General features: G+C 39.8%; 1 protein-coding gene across 5 annotated transcripts in view; it reads right to left on the minus strand.

Annotated features, from left to right (window-relative positions):
* Phlpp (PH domain leucine-rich repeat protein phosphatase) overlaps positions 1-19,125 on the minus strand; it is a 27,525-nt gene extending 8,400 nt beyond the window's left edge. The window contains exons 1-6 of one of the 5 annotated variants that reach the window (XM_087357674.1): positions 17,604-19,125; positions 17,121-17,409; positions 15,192-15,373; positions 9,695-9,993; positions 7,192-7,342; positions 6,237-6,365 (exon numbers count right to left, since the gene is read on the minus strand). In XM_087357674.1, coding sequence (XP_087213800.1) covers positions 6,237-6,365; positions 7,192-7,342; positions 9,695-9,993; positions 15,192-15,373; positions 17,121-17,409; positions 17,604-17,864 — 1,311 coding nt within the window. In that variant the 5' untranslated portion in view covers positions 17,865-19,125. The other 4 variants (XM_022070069.2, XM_022070073.2, XM_022070072.2 and 1 more) reach the window with 4 other exon arrangements.
* Positions 19,126-20,510: the final 1,385 nt, after the last annotated feature.

Here is a 20,510-nt window from a genome sequence, read left to right on the forward strand (position 1 = left end):
TTTGGTAAATTCCGGTGTTTATGTGGAGGACGTGAGGAAAACTACGAAAAACCATAGGATAAGCGGTAACAAGGAGGAAATTCGATCTGGGTGCGGTACACCGACCTGGCATTCAAGGACGAGACACGCCATTACGTCACGTTACCTGAAATGGACTTCCGTCGACTCTGAGTTTGCGGATGTCTTTAGACGTATTCAAACGAAGGTGCAGATGCGAAGATGCCGTATACGGAGGCGATTTGGGCACGGCCTGCCTGTGTTCCTGCACTAACGCTCTGTACTGGAATCGTGACGAACTGCGTTTTCTGTAGTGTTTTAGAGGACTTGACTTGGTATTTTGGATATGACGACATGTGGTTGAGAAACCGGTCGAGTTGCTATGGTGGCAGTTCGGCAAGCCAGTCTTCATGTTTTCGCGTTGATAATTTGATGCAGTGCCCTTGACTCCATGGCAATGAGTCTTCGAAACCAAGCACGAATTGTTATGCGACTGCAGTGCTCGCGGATTGTTGAACGGTTGAGACTGCGACGTGCTGGCCATAATGACCTCTCGGTGTGGCCGAACGGATTCAAAGTGGCACTTATGAGAGCTCTGATTTCCGTGCGACGTTTTAGGACTTAGATTGTTCACAGTTGTCCACTTCATATTTTGGCCGATAAACGAATTGTTTGACGAAACTTTGTAACTGGACGGGTGTTTTTCGTCATGGTCGTGTCCGGACTTCGGTGTCAACGGTGGTGATCCTTCGGGTTGTACCACCAAAAAGTTAGTTAATTTACAAAGGATAAAATTTTCTCCGTTTTTATTGACTGGATTGGATTGGATTCAACTGGAGCAGGATTCAGTTTCAATGACGTACTCACGTGAACACGGCGTGGAATGTCTGAATGTTTTCATCAGCAATCTTTTCTCACACAATCTCGGTCTATGTTCGTCCCTTAGACTTCACAACCGTGTAAGACAATTGGTGAAAGTACAGTTATGTACATTTAAATATTTAGGTTTCTAGCAGGTTCTTTAACCTAAGATTATCCATTAATCGACTCCTGAAGAAAACGGGATTCGTCTCCGATTTTCTGTATTACATTCGTCCGACAGATATGATTGCATTGAATTCGAATTTGATTAATAATGTTCGTTCAAAATTGGAAACAGTGTTTTATTATAAGATACGAAAAATTGCAAGTTCTCAAAGTGAACACTCTATTATTAGTTAATTTTGAGTTTCCAACTCTTCAAGGTCAGAAGTTTATTCGAAATTTTTAAATAATAAACATTACACTTTTTAATGTTATATTTTAATTAAATATTATTACGATTTTAATTTGTTCTACGTAAAAATGTTACCACTTGTACAGCTGTAATGTAACAAGACGAATTTCTTCAAAATTAATTTACTCATAAGCTTATATTAATAAAATGTATTTGGATATTTCGACTATTTTCTTTTAAAATGACCAGCTTATTCTGCTTCTTAAGTAAAAAAAAATGCATTTTGAAAATATTACATTAGTCAAAACTATTAACCGAAACATAAATATGCTTCAGTATTTTACGATGTACTGATTGCAATAATCTTTTTAAGATTTAAACAATGTTATATTGTGTTACCAGTGCTAATTTGCTCATGTATCATTAACATTTTCAGAAATCAGAGACGTTGAACGACTGACTCCTCTGTCAGAAGAAAATGCACTAGGACGCCCGCTCACACAATATTCTTCTTTCTTTCTTTCTTTCCACAGCACAGATCACTAAACAATTCGAATCTTCGCAAATAAACAGTTGTTATTTATTTCTACGTCCGACCGAAACGACGACCCGTGTGCATCGAAAGCCACTGAACTGTTTCACAATTCTGGGAGCTTCGTTCCCGCTCACCTTTCCCTCTCGCCTGCGTCTTCTTTACGGAAACTGCGGAGAAACTCAGACATTTCCATCCCGCAGAGAAATTGACTATTCGTAAAATAACTCTATATTTATATTATGCTGAGACATCTGAGCGTAGTAATTGACATGTCTTTCGCGGCTAGAGAATGGAGAGACGCGAGCATCTTGGACGTCTTTCGCAGAGTTTGGTGGACTTTTATAGGCTATATGTGGAGGTTTTCATATGAATACAGTAAAATGTCGCTAGTTAGGACCAGGAGGGGGAAGGGATAGTCTGGATTAGTGAAAAGTCCTAATTTATTTACAATCCAGCAACATGCATTAACTTAGTATCACGACACAAATATGACGAGGTAAAAAGATGATTATATTTTAATACTAATACACAGTATCAAGGTTATGCAAAAATGTCAGATCAAATAGAAAAAAAATTAGATACTATATGTGTGTTTCGATATTTAGCCGACAGGAAGTAGGAAGTAATTTGCATTTATTTGAATTAATTTTAGGTATCGTATTACTTGACGGCTTAAATAGCTCTAGGGAACCATAAAACACATGGGTTTTGTCTTTTTAAATATTTGATTACTAATATAAGAAAAACAGTGTCATCGAAAGCGTTGCCAAATCCCTGATATTGCCCTTACGTTATGATTACTACGCGTTACAGGAAAGTCGCATATCACGAGGAATGTAATGCACCTCGAATGTTGTACGAAGGGTGAATTTCGTTATTTATATTTGTCGTGATACACGATTCACCATGGTGACAGTTGTTTTGTTAAAACCTGGCATCGTGACGCATGGATTTGCAGCCTGAATATGTAATTGCATCACACTCTTCCACGGTCGCAGCGACAGGACACGATTAATAGCTGAGCCCCCAAGGACCGTCATACATACAAAGACGTACAGCGGTATAATCCGTTCTTTCATCCATTGTTCGCGAGTATGTTGTTTTATTGTGAACAATGCCCTCTTCATTGTTTCAACTACTTCAAACCAGAGATTTTAACATACTTAATAACTGTCACTATTATCTGAGATTGAATTTAAATTTAAAATGAACTGGAAGTTGTATTTATAAAATTTTGTAGTTTTATTTTTGTATTTTGTAAATGAAAAACAGAAAGATATTCCTTAACATCGTGGTCGAATTGGTAAGTATGTAATATAATCGACTTTAACGTTCCATAGAGTGAATGTACGTGTTCGATTTGGCTGTCATGATAAACAAACTGTGATTGTTTCCACATTCATCCATGACGACTGCCCTTTTTACAGGGATACATACTTCGATGATAGGAACCAAGTTTGTAAATATGTTTTGATGGACTGTCCCAAAATTATAGATTTATTGGTAGTTCGAACGGCAACTCTAAACCGGAATGACGCAGAACGTCACAATTACATTTTCCCTTTACACTGGTGTATATTCTACGTAGTTTGCAATCCTGAGTTGAAAAGTGAGAAGATCGATTTTTGAATGTCATGAATCGAAAGACGAACGAGTCTTGTTCGCCAACAAAAATAACATTGACAGCAATTCAAAAGTAGAGTTATTCCAATTTTTTTAAAATGATTCCTTAAGTCAGTAACCAAAGAACCTCAGTTCTTGGTGAGACAGAAGCATTCCTGGGGTGCTGATATCCTCCGTTTTATATGGAACAAGAAAGTTCAATGTCGAGTGCGCCACTGCACCGTATCGTGAATCACTTGAACGCGGTCGACATCTTTATAGCTCGTTATTAAAGTCGGAAGCTCGTGGGCTAAGCAAAGGAACTGAAGAAAGTTAAGCAGATTTTCTGCAAGTCTTCCGACGGGCTCCTGTTTCAAAAGAGGGGGATACACCTAAATCCACTTAAAAGTTAGTCCCTTAAATATTTTAAGTATTTCTTATAATGTATCAACTTAAAATTGTATTTGACGGAATGTTGTCGATATTAATACGGTATTAATCGTATATGTTTATGGGACCCCCAATAGAGTAATTTCACTTGTACGGCACTATCATTGAATCCCTCCTAGTGCATGTTGAGCAACACTGCCATGACCATGTACCGTGGTTCCTGCTGACAGGGAAAGTCTGACCTCACAAATACATTCCGTTTATTCTGTGAAGGTAGTTTCGTCAAATTTTACGTAGGCATCCCTACGGACGTAAATCCCTGTACATTAAACGAGATTAAGTTCTTGGATATTAATGTTTCTATGTTTAAAAATGTCATACCAACCTTCACGAACCCAATTACGTGTACATTTGTAAATAATGTCGTTTTAAATAGCAACGAAGAAACTCCAATATAAGGGAATCTGTTATGTGTAGTCACTATTGAGAAAATGTAATTTCTGTTAATTTCTCGTAAACGTATTAAGAGTAAATAAATGTTCTTAATTCTGTTATGGTGGCAACAGCACTTTAATGTCGTCACCATTTCACGAAGTAAAACAGTGGAGGAATATAGTTTCTAATTTGGTGTAATTTCATGTACTTCATAGCTCTTAGGAATTATTTTTATACTTTTATAATATTAAATACTGGATACTAAATATTTGTGTGCCAGTTGCTATAAGACGAAATGCTGACAAGAAATCGTACAGTGAAGATGGAAGAGTTTTCGACCATCGACGCGTATAAAATGGAAACAATAATAGAAGAAGAATAAAAAGAATAAATTAAGGTTTCAACTTGGTAGATCTATCAATAGATGGCATAGATCGATGTGTGGATTTATGTGATAGAGAGAGGGTTGTTCGATTGTTTCTTTGGGGTGACGTAGTTTATCGATATAAATCGAATTTCCGGTTATATTGATTGCTAATCACATGAAATTCAGTGAGATGGTTTCTTTGCAAAGTAGTGGTTGTGTGTGCTGGAATTGGGGTATTTGACGTGTTAGTTTATAATTATTTCGGCGGTAAGTGACGATACAGATTGAATTATGGTTTCAATTCAAATTGTTTACATGGGTTTAGTTACCTAAATTTAGTGTTCTCGTCCTAAATCACGTAAGCCTACGTACTAAATTATAAAACGTCGAACTGCTATGACGAAGATAATTTGCGACTATGGAAGCGATCGTGCTCAATTTTTAAACTAATATCCCAGGCTGAGGAAAACCACGACAGACTTAAAGTAGTCTGTGTTTAGTGAATGAACATTCTGTGTGGTTGCTCATATCACCACAATCACCTGAATACCAGGAGGCAGCAAAGAGAGGTTAGTCAAATGTATTTTTATTAATATTTGCAGAAAGTGAGATTTATTTTGATGTATGTACATAATGTTTTGTTGAGCTGAGAAAAATTAATGGCGAAATTGAGAAGTAACCTTGCTGTCAAGCAAATAGTACATGGAGGACGATTGTTTTAGAGAGAGAATTAGTTATTACTAGGCCATGTGTATCGAGACATGAATCCCAAGACAAGACAACAGGACCAGAATGGGATACCGCTTTAATAATTGATGGTGGTGATGGGTAACAGTTTACAATGTAGTGACAATGTTATATGCATCTGTTATATCTTGAAGTCAAATTTCACTTTTTAAAATCTTATATAAATTAAGTCCAGTAATAACAAATGCAGGATATGGACACTAAAAAAACATAAATAATAATTTTGGTATTATGACTGCAGTTTTACTCATGATAATCGATGCATTGAACATTCTTATAGTTTTCTGCAGATTAGTGGTCTTCAGGTGTTCTTCATCCTTTAAGTAGGTGAAAACACCTCATGAGATGGGACAAAGAGAACGTCATTACCCATGATCCTCTGCACATGTGCATCAGCAACCTAACCTAACCTAACCCACAGGTTTTCACGTTATGTGATCGTTAGGTTGACAGTTCGTCTACACAGCAATTTTTATTATACTTTAAATGATTATTAAGATCCGCTATGTGTTTCGACCTTAATTGGTTATCTTCGGGTGGTTTTCTTTAATTGTTCTGAACTAATAGTATGACTGCTAAATTTTAAACATATATGACTTTACCATGTAATGGACCGTGACTTAAGCAGCTTGCTTATTTAAGTGTAATGCATTCTAGTATGTACGGTACTTGGTATAAATTTTTATGGCTAAAAGCGATAGGCCATAAAATTATTTAACCACAGAGGTTTTGTTACTGGTTACCATATTGCATTCCTATAGTCATTTTCCATCTCGAGAGGCCTTGTAATTGCATTGCATGACCAAACTTTTTTAATTCTATGTGAATATCATGAAACTGAACGATTATTAGCTTCTCTGGAACGACTCTTCGCCATAGATAGACCTATTATTCTGTTATTAGCAACGTGTTCATCTTTAAAGACTGAGTCGGCTGCTTGTACTTACCCCATAATTTCCCAGGACAATGTTTCCCTTCAGAAGATTGGCCCGTAGGTTCACTCTGCCCAGAGGGCTGCTGTTTGTCTCATTTTTACCGGGCATCTTGCTATTCTCCACTTGGTTTCCTTGGAAATCCTGAGAACACGAATTACAAACTGATGAGGCAACAACGTTCTTAAACCAGTGATTCTAGATTTATGCTTCTTGAGTATTTATTCTTTAATGAAGGCGAATACAGATCTTGGGACCCACTTGGAAAATCTAGATGCACGGATATAGTTGTCCCTAAGTTTTTATCCACATGGACGTGCGGGAAAGTGGAAGTAAGCTCCACTCATTCTTAACCTCAGTGCTAGTTGGGGGTGAATGTTTACATACATGCTTCAGGAGGATGGGTAGGTCTCACAGCACGAGTGATAATGATTCTAATGATGATTTTGTTTCTTCTTGGGTCTGTGAAGTTTTAAGCACCACGCCCTGAAAACGTGTGGGAGTTTGGGATTGAGCTGTAGCTCCACGCGCTCTTAATCTTGACACCAAAGATGCAGGCGAATAGCCAGTTTCACGCTGTAGCCGCTTTGATCCGTGGAAAAAACGACCGCTACCATTGATTAGGAGGCCGAATCCAGTCTCTTTGAATCTGAGTTATAATATTAAAATGAATCTTAGATAAAACAGCTCGATTCATCTGACTGATAACCGTATTAAATGGCAGATTAAAATTAATAATATAAAAATACTGGTGCTGGTCGGATAATGCAGGAAAAAATTAACATTAACTCAAGGGAAAAGTGGAGTCTAATTTGTATTCTTTCCTTCATGCATCTGGTAACAACAATCTGAAACATTCCGTACTATTAAAATAATAATATCTTGTGTCGTATTTTGGTCATTCCTAAAACAACTACCGAAGCTGAAGCAGCGTCGTCTAATGGCCTCGGTATAAACAATTATAGCTTACCAGAGAAGTGAGGGCCTTCATGGCGAGCAAGAAACCCGGCAGTTCATGGAGGCGGTTGTGGCCAACAAGCAGATTGCGCAGTTTCTGCAGACGCGTTAGTGCTCGCGGCAGTCGGAAGAGGGCATTGCGATCGACTCGTAGTTCCTCCAGACTGTAACAATGAATCATGATTAACAATGACCACCTATATCAAATCTAAAACTTCTTGACGATGGTGAAGAGTCAATTGAATAAAAATTTACTTGGATATTATCCATCGTCTAGTAAATATAAAACGTAAAACGACGTTTCGGAGATGGGACTCTATCTCCGTCTTCAGGTTCCTACACAGTTGGGCCCACTAGATAGAGCTAATCCCTATCTCCGGACCTCTATCTAGTGGGCCCAACTGTGTAGGAACCTGAAGACGGAGATAGAGTCCCATCTCCGAAACGTCGTTTTACGTTTTATATTTACTAGACGATGGATAATATCCAAGAAAAATTTTATTCAATGACCACCTAGTTCATAAAAATAAACATAATCCAGAGGTCGTGTTTGCTGTTCCTTCAATATATTATTTTGTATTCCAAGCCACTTCATAGATTTCGATTAAATTTGACGTAGATGATCCGTACCAAATGCTGTTTAATCCGTATAAGTTCAAATCAACTACTTAACTCCATGATAGAAGATGTGGCTTGAAATACTAATGGTCACTAAGCAGGTAAATAAACTACTTACCTGCTGTGATTTAATCGGTTGTGCGTCACCGTGTTTACAAAAGCCCGATACTGGACCTCATCCTAAACTAGTGAAAGGTAATAGATCTTAAACTAATAGGGTGTGAGGTGTGGGCTGGAATCAACTGGCTCCTGTGAGCACAATAATAATCCATAAAATGCGGGGAAGATGAGCGACTGTCAGATTCTCAATAATGACTTTGTAAGAAAAGAGTTTGCAAGTGGAAATAACTGTCTTCTGGGATGTTTCGCCGTGTCTGGTGGAAGTTTGCTTACGTTTCAGAGGTACTTACTGCATCCATCATCAGGGCGGCGAGTCCTTGGAGGCAGTAAGCACCTCTGAAACGTCAGGAGTCTTCTACCAGACTACACGGCGCAACATCCCAGGAGACAATAAACGTCTTACTCGCCACAGAGAGAACCTGATATCTCACCGAGTTTGCTACTAATTTCTATCGCTGTATTATAATGAGAGTCTCACCAGTCATAGTCTGTTGCAATGCCCTTCTCGTCTGTAAGCTTTTGTTGGCACGTGAACACTCGGAAAATATTGCTGTTAAAGTGTTAATGATCGTATTTATGTCATTTTTACGGACCACAGTAAAACTTGACACATATCAAAAGAAATATCCAGTCTCATTTTTGAACTGTTTCGTCGTTTAAACAATGAAACACAATAATCAGTCCTTCACTGTTGGATTACTGGAATAGTCTTCTCGAAGGACAGGAACAACAATAGCGTAGAATTGAATTTTAATGCCAGTGGAAACCTTCTAACACCCAGCCACGCCGACTGAACACTGAGAAAGGAAAGACATTAGCCATTGCTAAAGGCTGACGTAACAATACGCAGGAGAGCGTGAAGTGAACAAGAAGAGAAACAGCGGAAACCCTAATTAGTGTTAGAACACACTGAGATTCGCCTCCTCTTTCACAGCAAATTTGTGCTAAAACATGTAGGGATATATCAGTCACTAAGACCAGTGCGATGATTAGCTGGTGTGAACGAGTCGATACTCGACCTAATTAAGGTAGATTTTTGTTAATTGTAAACTTAACCTCGAAAATTTGATCCTTTGCCAACCGTTACTTGTGAACACGTCTGTATTCCTACAACAGTTGCAAAATGCTTAGCTGCAACGCTGAAGGTCGTGGTGTAGTAGTCGGTATTCGTGCTTCGTATAGAAGAGTTGCGGGTTCGAATCTCAGCCCGAAGGCCGACTATTTGATTGAGGTTCTTCGTCGTTTAGTTCAGTTCCTCCGCGTGCATTCTGAAGTATGCTGGTGTCTTAAAACATAGGCGTGCAATAATCGCTTCTGTCCACATCCTTCACAATAAATTGTTCACAGCTTACGAACAAACTTTACACTCGAATTGCAAAATAAAAATATTTCGTGTTGTCGCCATTTTCATATTCTAATTTAAAAGTATCCTAAGCTGATTTTTTTTTTCGAACGTGTGATCACACAGAAGCCAATAATCAGACGTTAAATGACTCTTGCGTTTTTCCACTTTTAAATTCGATTATCGCCGGCTTAGAATATCGACCCGAAGACCGGTCACTTTGATGAAACTTTTCGTAGCTTTGCTCAGTCCCTCTAGGCAAATGCTGTGTTTGTACTTTAAAATAAAATTGTCTTCTAGTTTTCCCTCAAAATTCTTCCTATTTAGATTTAATCAGTTAGCTTATCACTCTACATTACATTATCTGTGCAGTTTAAAATTACCGTTAGATGAAAGAAAAATCGATCGATCGATCGATCGATCGATCATGCATTACCTGACGAGGCTACAGATTTCTTCTGGCAGTTCTGTGAGGGAGTTGTTTGACAGGTCGAGGTGAGAAAGTGCGAATAGTTGCAGCAAGTCTGTAGGAAAATCCCGGAGAGCATTGCCGGGCAAGTGGAGGGATCTGAGCCGAGGAAGTCGACTCAGCATCTTCAGGTTGCCATCGCCAAGCCGGTTACGACCCAAATGCAGCTCCTGCACGTGCGAGAAGGTGGGCAGGGACTCCGGAAGGCGCTCCAGATCTTCCCCACTAAGGTCCAAGCGCGGAGAACAGGACTCCAACTGCGTCGCCTGCAAGAACAGCAACGGCAACCATCATGGAGCACAGTCCTTCCTGAGGAGAAGACAGCTGCTCAGATGTTAATGAAATACCGCACTTTTTGTAGAATCGAATGTTTCATCGCAGTGAGATCTCAGATTTTAATATGAAGTTGACAGACAGCCTTCTGGGATATTGCGTAGTGAAGTCTAGTAGAAGTTGACCTACGTTTCAGGTGTGCGTACTGCGTCATCGATCAACATCTACGAGACTACTCGGTGCAACATCCCAAAAAGAGACAGTCATCTTGATCTGTTTATTACGCATTCCTATAGGCTATTATAATTTTGTCCCGTGTTCTGATTACGTATTTTTAGCCGTCCTGTTCCTCATATCGATAACGTTGCATCTTGGACGTACCTCGAGGGAATCTTGCTCTAGGTTGTCTTCTGAAGAAGTGCCGACCTGACTCTCTTCCTGCTCAGCCATGATGGCCGCGCACAGTAAAGACTGCCCAGTGACAACCATCATTTAGCCCTCATCGTCTCCATTAGTGTATCGGTGCATTGAAACACTTCTTTATCGTTACACAGTTCAAATATTGGTCCACGCTCTCGCCACAAGACACATCTTAACGTAAACACGGCGCTAGGTGGACTGGCTTGCTTCCTGCCGTGTCGCATTATAACGCGACACGCCTGACTTTTGTCGTCATGCTCATAGCATCGCCAGCCACCTGGTAAATATATCTCAGTCTTTCTCGCACTTCCTCGAATCGCGAGATTTGAATCCCGAGCAAAAAGTAGTTTTTTTCCCCTGTGAGGAGACGAAGGGCAAGTAGCAGAATGACGCTGAAGGGACCTGTGCCATTTTCCCCGATTTAGGGTCTATTTGTATAGGAACGTAAAGATAACGACACGAGCCCTTGCCGATTTTTCAGAAAATATTATTCAACGTTTTTCAATGGAACTGTTTAGGAAAAATATCGTTGGAGACGTAAGTTGGGCGAGACTCGTTCGTGGAACGGACGAGCTCGGAGTCAATATAAACAGTTCCATTGAAAAACGTTGAATAATATTTTCTGAAAAATCGGCAAGGGCTCGTGTCGTTATCTTTACGTTCCTTGTAATCCTGGGGTCTCGGGTTCGATTCCCGGCGGTGCCCGAATTTATAACTTGTGTTGGGCAAAACCGTGGTCTAGGCAACACGGAGTTTTCCTCTGGGGACTTCCCCGGTTTATCCGTGGCATCCCAACAATTACTCCATTCACACACAGAAGAAGGCAATGGCAAACCACTTCTGGATCATCTGCCAAGAACGTATATGAACAGGTCCCAGTCCGAGAAAAGAATGGAAGGATCCTGTTCATATGGACCTGTCGTCAGACAGAACACTAAATAAAAAATAAATAAATAGACCCTGAAACTCGTGAGACGCGTGATTATGTTTAACTGAACTTATTTTCAGTATATAATTACGAAAGAAGCGTATTTTACGTTTGTTCAACAATGTTAATACGGAGATTCGCTAACTTATAGGAACACTGAACGCTGTTAATTGTTAGGTCCATATGGGTCCATTTTCTAGACAATAACAGAATTTCATGACAGCTTGGAAACTTCCTACAGATTCTCCTTGCCTCACTCGCTTTATTTGTTACTTTTAAGATATTAAACATATCGCAAGCTTTCATAAAGAATGAAATTCAATGATCATTCAGATTTGAGACAAAATTCTATTAGTGAAAAAACATGTTTTTGCTCTGCCCCTCAACGAAATTGTAGGAGGCACGAACAATGGGATGTATTTTGTTTAAAGACGTTCCACTGTCTGCATAGGTTATGGAATGACGAAAGGGAGGATGGCTATGAAATATGGATTAAGAAAGACGTGGTCTGTGAGAGTAATATTCTAGCTGCTATCTGGAATGTATGAACATGTACGTATATAGTTGCCCACAGTCATCGTAGAGTCTAAACTTACAATTTTAGTATTGCTGAATGTTTGTTATGTTGCGGGTGAGTAGTCTAGAAGCTGCGAGAGATGTCGAAACTTGGGTTAAAATGAAAATGTTTAAAACTCTAATTACAAGTAATTTTGGATCTAAAACTTCTTGACGATGGTGAAGAGTCAATTGAATAAAAATTTTCTTGGATATTATCCATCGTCTAGTAAATATAAAACGTAAAACGACGTTTCGGAGATGGGACTCTATCTCCGTCTTTAGGTTCCTACACAGTTGGGCCCACTAGATAGAGCCAATCCCTATCTCCGGACCTTTTTTTATTATTTATTTATTTATTCAGGCAGTGATTATGAAGATTATTTGAATAAAAATTTCCTTGGATATTATCCATCGTCTAGTAAAATATAAAATATAAAACGTAAAACGACGTTTCGGAGATGGGACTCTATCTCCGTCTTCAGATTCCTACACAGTTGGGCCCACTCCGTCCGGAGATAGGGATTAGCTCTATCTAGTGGGCCCAACTGTGTAGGAACCTGAAGACGGAGATAGAGTCCCATCTCCGAAACGTCGTTTTACGTTTTATATTTACTAGACAATGGATAATATCCAAGAAAATGTTTTATTCAATTAGGTAAAGCTTATTATTTCTTATAGTAGTAATCTATAACCCTTCTATATACACTATATACTTGTTCTTATGTATTATGTTAATCTAATAGAGCTTTATAATGTACACAGATAATGTGTAAATAACAGGGTTCTTGAAAGTTATTGCACTGCATCGTAGGTTCTTTACGGAACACGGGACCGTATTCAGCCTTCTGTGTGGAATGGCGTGCCGCAAGGTTATAAATAGAACAGTTTTATTTAAACTTCATGTTAGTTTATTTAAATTTATGCTAAATAGCGTTGTTCGTTTTTGCTGAGAAGTCTCTTCAACGCGTCTTTGATGCTTTCTCTCAATTGACATTTGCGTAAAGGCGGTCGGTTTATTCCGCAACATTGACGTTGGACAGGTTGTAACATGCGATGTGATTGGTCCCAACCTTAACTACAAGTAACCCAGTTAATTGGTCGCACAGTTACAGCCAGCTGTTCGGTTGCCGTTCCTCAATACCTGATCGTGGTAATGTTGTTATTGCTGAACGTGCCGCAACAAAGTGTGCAGTGATATTATAACTGTACTTGGCTGTTTTTCTAGGTTCATTCCGCTGCTTAGTCCTGTTCTTGTTTACTTATTACATATTCAATGTAACTGCAGTTAATTGATGCGAGTGGACGCTGAGTAAACGCGGACTGCAAATCCCGTCTGATGATGATGATGAGGATGGAGAAGAGGGTAGCTGCGAACATATTAAATAAAGCCGTCGCAGACAGGCTACTAGGGGTGGTTTTCCTGGTGGGGTGTTTGCAGGGCTGCCAGCCAAAAATATAATATAGGCATTTTATTAAATGTTACACCGGGCCTCTGACTTGGAAAATGTACATGCGATGTGATGGGATGAAATGAGTCTCATAGGGGCCAGGTTCAAGAGAATTAGAGAAATTACGTTAGATTCAGTAGGAGCGGAAAGGTCAAAGGCGGCCCTAAACCAGCAAACTATTGTCATTTTTTATGGAAAAGAGCTTGCATATCAGCACTTGAGGATGTGTCTCTTCTGTAGCATTTTTAAGATAGAGATTATTAGTGACAGGACGTCTGTTTATTTACCGACGCTGTCAGAAACTCAGACTATAAGCCTACATAGTCGAATGATGATATATGTAAGGAAGCTGACATTGTGTAATTTCGGGAACAATTCCAGATAGCCAGTCTCTGCGTCCAAGAAGAGATGGTCTGAGCGTGCAATAAAAGTGCAAGCGCCGATGTAGGGTCAGCAACTGCTTGACGCTTGGTTACTTTCGTCTAAGGACCTGTTTCTGACCGGACATACGGTTCGGCTGTCAGGGGTCACGCCTCTGAGGAAGAGGCATTCAGTGGACAAGGCCACCGGAAACAGCTCCTGTTAAAGTAGCCTTCGTAAATCAGACTGGTCCTCCTAAGAAAGTGACAGTTTGTCATGAATTTCTCCGTCTTCCGTGCAACTTGAAGATTCACAAGAGCTCACCGTTGGATCTTCGATTCATCCACTTGAATCCATTTTACAGATGGGAATATGATTATAAATTTGGCAACCGTGGCCTATTTTAAGGTGCTGTTTCAAATGTTGTCTGTAAAGATGATCACATGAAACCTTAGTAGGGTTTCCGGTAACGCGGAAGAGATTCGAACCGCATCCCTCCCGAATGCAGACAGTCCTAGAGTGTTACCGCTGAACCAGCTGTTCGATACAGCAGTATCAATATGGCGCGTTTCACTAAGTGCCCCTTCCAGATGCACGTCACAATATACGATAGGTGAATATTTTAGTTTTCACGGCTTGGACTTTCGAAATAAGATCAGTTACGATTTGGATTGCTGCTGTGAAATTGGTTTGTCTAACTGTATGCGGCTTATAAGTTACGGTGCATAAAATCATTTTGAACTTGATAAGTTTATTTAACGTTCCACACAACTCGGCCAAGCGATCAACATGACCTTCCCACATTAAACAAACAAATCATTTTAATGTTTTGTAACTCAGTCAGTAGAATTCATTGTTTTCCATTCTGTGACTGCCCTTAATTTACGCAGTTTTCTGTTTATCATTTACAATAAATGACAACTGTTTTTTTAATTAGAAAAGTGAAAAACTCATTTTCTTTATAATTATGTTTAAGATTGATAGGGCCGTTTATTCTTTATTTATCGATTCATTTTTCTTATTAAAATGTTTCTTGGTTTTAAGTCAGTATAGACTTTGACATCAGTGTGGCCATGCTTTGTTATATAAATATTAAATGAAGACCACTTCATACATTATTTGTGCAGAATATGCCAGCATGAAATTCAAGAATAAAGGGGAATCTTGTCTCTGTATTCAGACGTTTCATGTAGAGAATTAATCGAAGGATTTTGATAAATTTTGTTATTGGGGGTTTACACTAAGAATAGTCGAGCGAGTTTAATTTGAATTCGTGGCGGTCCAGTATATCCCTTCTGTTTTATGAGAAGTTCAAATTGGACTCTGTTAAATTTCTCTGAAAAGATTCACCACCATAAAGGCAAGTGCTAGTGTTCCAGCGACACTTGGGAGACAAGCATAAATTTAAGTATAACTTTATGTATCATGAGTTGGTAGATGGCGCTGACATAGAATTGAGGGTGAAAGTGTTACTCACCTGTTTTAGCCAGTCCATCCAAAGATCCCTTTCCCAGGATTCATTGAATCCTAAAAAGATGTGACGAACCTTCTCATTATCGAGGGGTGCAACTCTCAGCACGAGGCGACCTGCCTTAGGGGGTCTCACACCAACTTCACCTCCTGACAGGTCAAACACCTCAGGATCGCTGCTTGCCGCACCTGGTAACAGAAAACGGGCGTAGCATTTAAAGCGTCTGTATAGAAGTTTATTTCTCTCATTCTCAAAGAAGTTGACACGTCTGTCATGTAAGAATTCGAGAACCGTTGAACGGATTTTCACAAATTCTGATATTAGTGGGTTATTTCTAAATTTTGTCGAATTTTTTTTAGTTTTGGTAAAGATCGAGAGATAATAACGAACGCTTCACATGAAGAAGTGTTTCTGCGATCGTATCGAGCGTAGGTCGGTAAATATTTATCAGAGCGAAATATGTTTCGAACATAATCTGTAGGTAAGAGCGAAACACATATTTCGTGTCCAGTACACTTCTTTCCATGAGTCGTGCGGTTTTGAAAATTATTAAAAGTGATTCTTGTGCTGTGAAGATAACCTTTGGTTTCATTTTTATAAATTTTAATATTTTAGCCCCTTCCTTATCCGCCCGCCTGTTTATGATATTTATAACAGAGCATTAGAAATCTGCCTTCTCTGAATTAGCTAACGTGTCAGAATTGTTCCGCAACGCGTATTATTTCTAACTTGTTTCACTGGTATCTATGAAGACGAATGTACGAAATGCCAAAGAAAAGCTTTTTGTGTTGCTGTCCTTATTTATTTGTAAGTAATTCGTGTACGCCTTAATTTGGACAGCTTGGAGCAAACCATTGCGAAGTTACTTCATGTGAACAGAACCAAGTTCTAAGACGGACAGCGAGAGAGAGGGAGACATTGAAATCTGTTGAATTATTATCCAAATAAATGGGTAAAAATAGTACAGCAGACCTCAAGAAGATTGCTCATAATTTATATTCGCACATATGCGCGTCTCCTCATAAGAATGGAATTAACTGTAATTAGATGACCCGCCATACAGAGATGTCGGAGAAGTGGTCGCACGAGCACGGCGCTGTGAAATTTAATTATTTATACGAAAGTTCGCTTCGCGAAAGGAATGCATGGCTTGGAAGTCGTTAGTTTGGCTATAATTTTTCATATTTAAGTTACTTTCCCTGAAAATTAAAGACAGTAATTGTATATGCGGTAATCTTGGTATGAGTCTGACAATTAAATACGCCGACTGATTCTCTTGAAGGTAACATATTTTTGCTGAAGTGTGATAACCTTCAGAGTATACGCCTTCTGACTTCATACACTCATTCCAGCGTCTCTGTTATTTCTGAAATCACTGCTGTAAACATTTTCTCGAAAGTCCTTTTAATACTGTCGTCACATTGCTCTGAATATTTTTAAACGACTTTAAACCAGAACGTCTTCAATTTTTTTTTAACTTCAGGATCATTTAAAAGTCACACAGTTGTAGTATGAGTATTGAGTCTCAAGGGACGTAAAAGAAAGCCTATTGTGGCCTACGTTAAGGCAATATTTGTTAGTTTGTAGGACAATAGTGGAAAACAGATCAGATAATTTGAGATTTGAAACTGTAATGGCAACTGGATGTAATTAAATTTTCTTCGACGATCAGTACGTGAGAATTTAGTTAATTGTCCAACGTTTTGAAACTATCTCAGCCTCCATCTTCAGCGTTGATATCACCAGATAATGGAGACAGTCACAGATTCCTAAGCGTTGTGCCTCGCAAGAAGAAGTCACGAGCGTTACATCTGTGGTAATGTTCGCTTCAGTCAGTGGCGTAAATACCATAAGAGTTCCATCGCATGGTCTAACATCATCGGCATGCGAGACTGACTGCCTGGCGAACACAATGCAGAAGCACAGACGATTTACCTGGGTATAGCAAGAGTCTGGAATGGAGCACAGCGATGGATCGCCTCCGCCACTGCGGGAACACGAGACCCTTGAGCACCAACACAGCGCCACACCTGCTGAACCCCTCGAGTCCCGGTTGGGGCGTTGCGGGCCCCGTGTGGAAACGCAACAGGTGTCTCAGCTCAGGATCGATTCCAAGCCTCGCCCTGCGCACGGTAGTCGTGTACCCCAAGCGCTCCAGAAAGGCGTTCTGCAGTGCAAGGGGGCGGTCTTCGGGCGATAGACGCTGGCTGGGACCTCCCCCGTGCTGCGAGCATAAGTGGCAAAAGTTACGAATCCGTTCCAGAACAGTTCGCTTTATCTGGGAGCTGCGATGGTGGGTTTTGTGAATGTTGTAATGAATATTCGGGTTTCTTGAACGCTCCATGGAAAAGGTTAGATTCAGATTATTATTGAAGGTAGGAAATTCATTGACCAACCGATCGAGTGAGTGACCAGTACCTGCATCCAGATGGACACGTGTTCTGTGAGTACAAGGTCTCGACAGATATCCCGCACGGTCGTGTCACGTGTCAGGTACACCAGGGTCCCGCGCGTCTCCTGCTGCTGCTGCAGCCCGTTGAACACTCGCACCCACCCGTTGTTGGTGTGACCGGTTGGTGGCCGCAGACCCCTCGTCGAGCCCAGGCGCCTGGAACGACGTCGGCCTAATTCTCCGCCTACATGTTCTGGTTTCACTTCAGTCACATCTACTTTTACCATGGCAGCACTTTCACTGACGTAATTCGCCAAGTTCCTCGATTAGCGCGATTGTTTCTGTGTGTTTTCGTCTCTTACGTGCAATTCTACGCACCCCCGCGACTTTGCTCAACAGGGCGCAGAATTCATTTGAATACGCATTGATTACAGCCCAGAACTTGACTAAGAACACGACATGCCTGATTTCAACGGAATTTCGAACTTCAGTTGCTACAAACTGATATCCGAAACGCAAAATATAATAAGATTTCTGCACTTGATGTTATAAAATATGTTTCAAAGGATAAGTAACTTCGTATTAATTGGTATAGAACCCCTTAAATTGCACGTTAAGTGGGGTAAATACTATTCAGAAGTGTGCCTTTGTTCCCTGGAGGTTCGTAGGTTCTGAATTAATTATCATGATTTTATACGTTTGTGACTGATAAGAATCCACATCACATTTCACATTCAGTATATTTAATTCAGAAGCAATAACTCAGTTACTCGTAATTTCCCACACTCTTTCACAATGAACAATCACTAGAACAATGCCATAGAATACCATAACACCAAATCACCATAAACGTCATGACATTTTGAATGGAAAATGTCAGGACACTGATACACCACATTTTGGTGTCGATTCACGTATTCACAGGTCAACTCACACGATTCCAATCGTCAGTTTGTAGTAGAAAACCCAGTTAGAAGTTCACACACGTCGTATCGGAACTCAGAAGTGAGACGGGCGATTTCGCTCGTGGCAGGTGTAGCGTAGCGCATGATAGGCGTTTACTTCACGTTCAGAACGAAATCTTGGCTTCGGTATCCCAAGTTCTTTCTTGTGGCTTTTCTGGGAAAGCGTAAGTCGTTATTTTAAACCTTTTTCGTGGCATTTCTGAAGAACTGATATTTCAGGCAATTCGATGTAATTTTTCTGAACAAATGTAAACATTTAAAGTGGTTCTTCTTTCACGTTTGTTGAATGCGTGATGGATATCCTTCAGTTGTTTGTTGAGTCTCTCAGAATAAATGTTGTTATCACGTGGTTGAGGTATTTGTTTGTGGTCGATATGAAGAACTGCAAGTAGACGACGAAATTGTATTTTTCCATTTTCTATTCGGCTTTTATCAATCAGCACTGAGTTTCCATAGGCCTATCGTAAGTAACTGGAAAAGTAACGCGAAGTAAATTGATTCTTGATGGCAGTTACACTGAGCAGGATCCAACGACCAACCAGTAGCCAGTCTGTGGGTGAAACTGCCGAGACCACCTGTCCGTCAGTCCGTCCATCGACTACCGGATGTCAGACAGAGACAGCGCATCTCTATGGATGAATAATTCAAGGTTTTTGTTTTTAACGATGGGAAACATTTCCACGCTGCATTTTGAAAACAATGAACCACCTTAATATTGGAAACATTCTTCGATACATACGCATTGCCTACGAAATTACCAATTGGGCCATTTGCAGTTTGTACAGTGCATAAAATGAAAATACAATGAGTACGTTCGTCGTGTCTGTACGTCCTTCTGCAGATTTAATATCCGAATACAGTGGACGAATTTTGATTAATCCGGTAACTGGCCAACTGCAGTAAAAGTTACCAGCTAATTTAATTTTGGTTTATAAAGAATTTGATCGATTTTCCAAAAATCATTTTAACGTGACTTTGAAGTGTGTAGCCTGTTGTATGATTTAGCTTTGCAATACTCAGTTTCTCTCTGCAGTGAACCTACAATAAATGAATAATAATAGTAAATATAATAAGGCACGAAAAATAACAAAGAGCTCATTAGGAAAATGAGTACTCCACTAACACTGTTTGTGTCTCAGGTGTTACGAAGCGTTGAATGTTGATTAATAGGATGACAAAGAGTAATGGCTTGGTAAGAATGTGAGAGGAGACGGTCGTAATTTATATTAAGATGCTAACCCTACATTTTTGTGTGAGGATTAGGAAAACCACGGAAAGTCTCAGTAAGAACAACCACTTCTTAAGTCATATGGTCACAAATTCGCAAGTGCAACTTGACATCTGGACGTATCCTCGGCCATCTTGCCCATACCTTATAAACTGGATCCATGTCAAGGAGAGATCTTTATCTTTAAGTCATACTTAACGTGGAGGTCGTTTCGCTTTTGTTCTTCAGAGAGACAAATTCATAACAGAATAATACTTTTCGATGCATCGTAATAGGTCTAAACATGGGCAAACCTATATCACTACATAAAATATTTCAGAAAAAATGTTTTACTTTAATATCCTATTCCTTAAAATTCAGAAAGTTTATATAAAGAATTTTAGTTTGCTGAAACAATAATGTTTGGCACAAATATACAGTTCCTGTTGCCTACAACAGCTGCTTCCGGTCTCACTTGGCTGCCTAAAGCCCCCCCTCCCTGACACGAAGCGGTTCTTCTTGTCAGATCGTACATTACCCAACAGACTGAGTGATAAAGGAAGCTTCAACTTGTGAATCCTGGAAAAGTCCTAGACTAGTGTCGGAGAAGTCCTGGAGACCTTATCCGCAAATTTCTTTATCATGGAGAATTGCTGGAGAAGTCCTGGAAGGTCATTTGGAAGTGCTTAAGCTGTGGTGGGTTTGATCCTATGCGGGTCGGTTATTTTAGATTGTTTAAGTTTGATTGGGATAAGTTTCAT

The sequence above is a fragment of the Zootermopsis nevadensis genome, unplaced genomic scaffold (genome assembly GCF_977971745.1).
Source record: "Zootermopsis nevadensis isolate Lab colony 2312 unplaced genomic scaffold, Znev_1.0 Znev_ptg000028l, whole genome shotgun sequence".
Lineage (NCBI taxonomy): Eukaryota > Metazoa > Arthropoda > Insecta > Blattodea > Termopsidae > Zootermopsis > Zootermopsis nevadensis.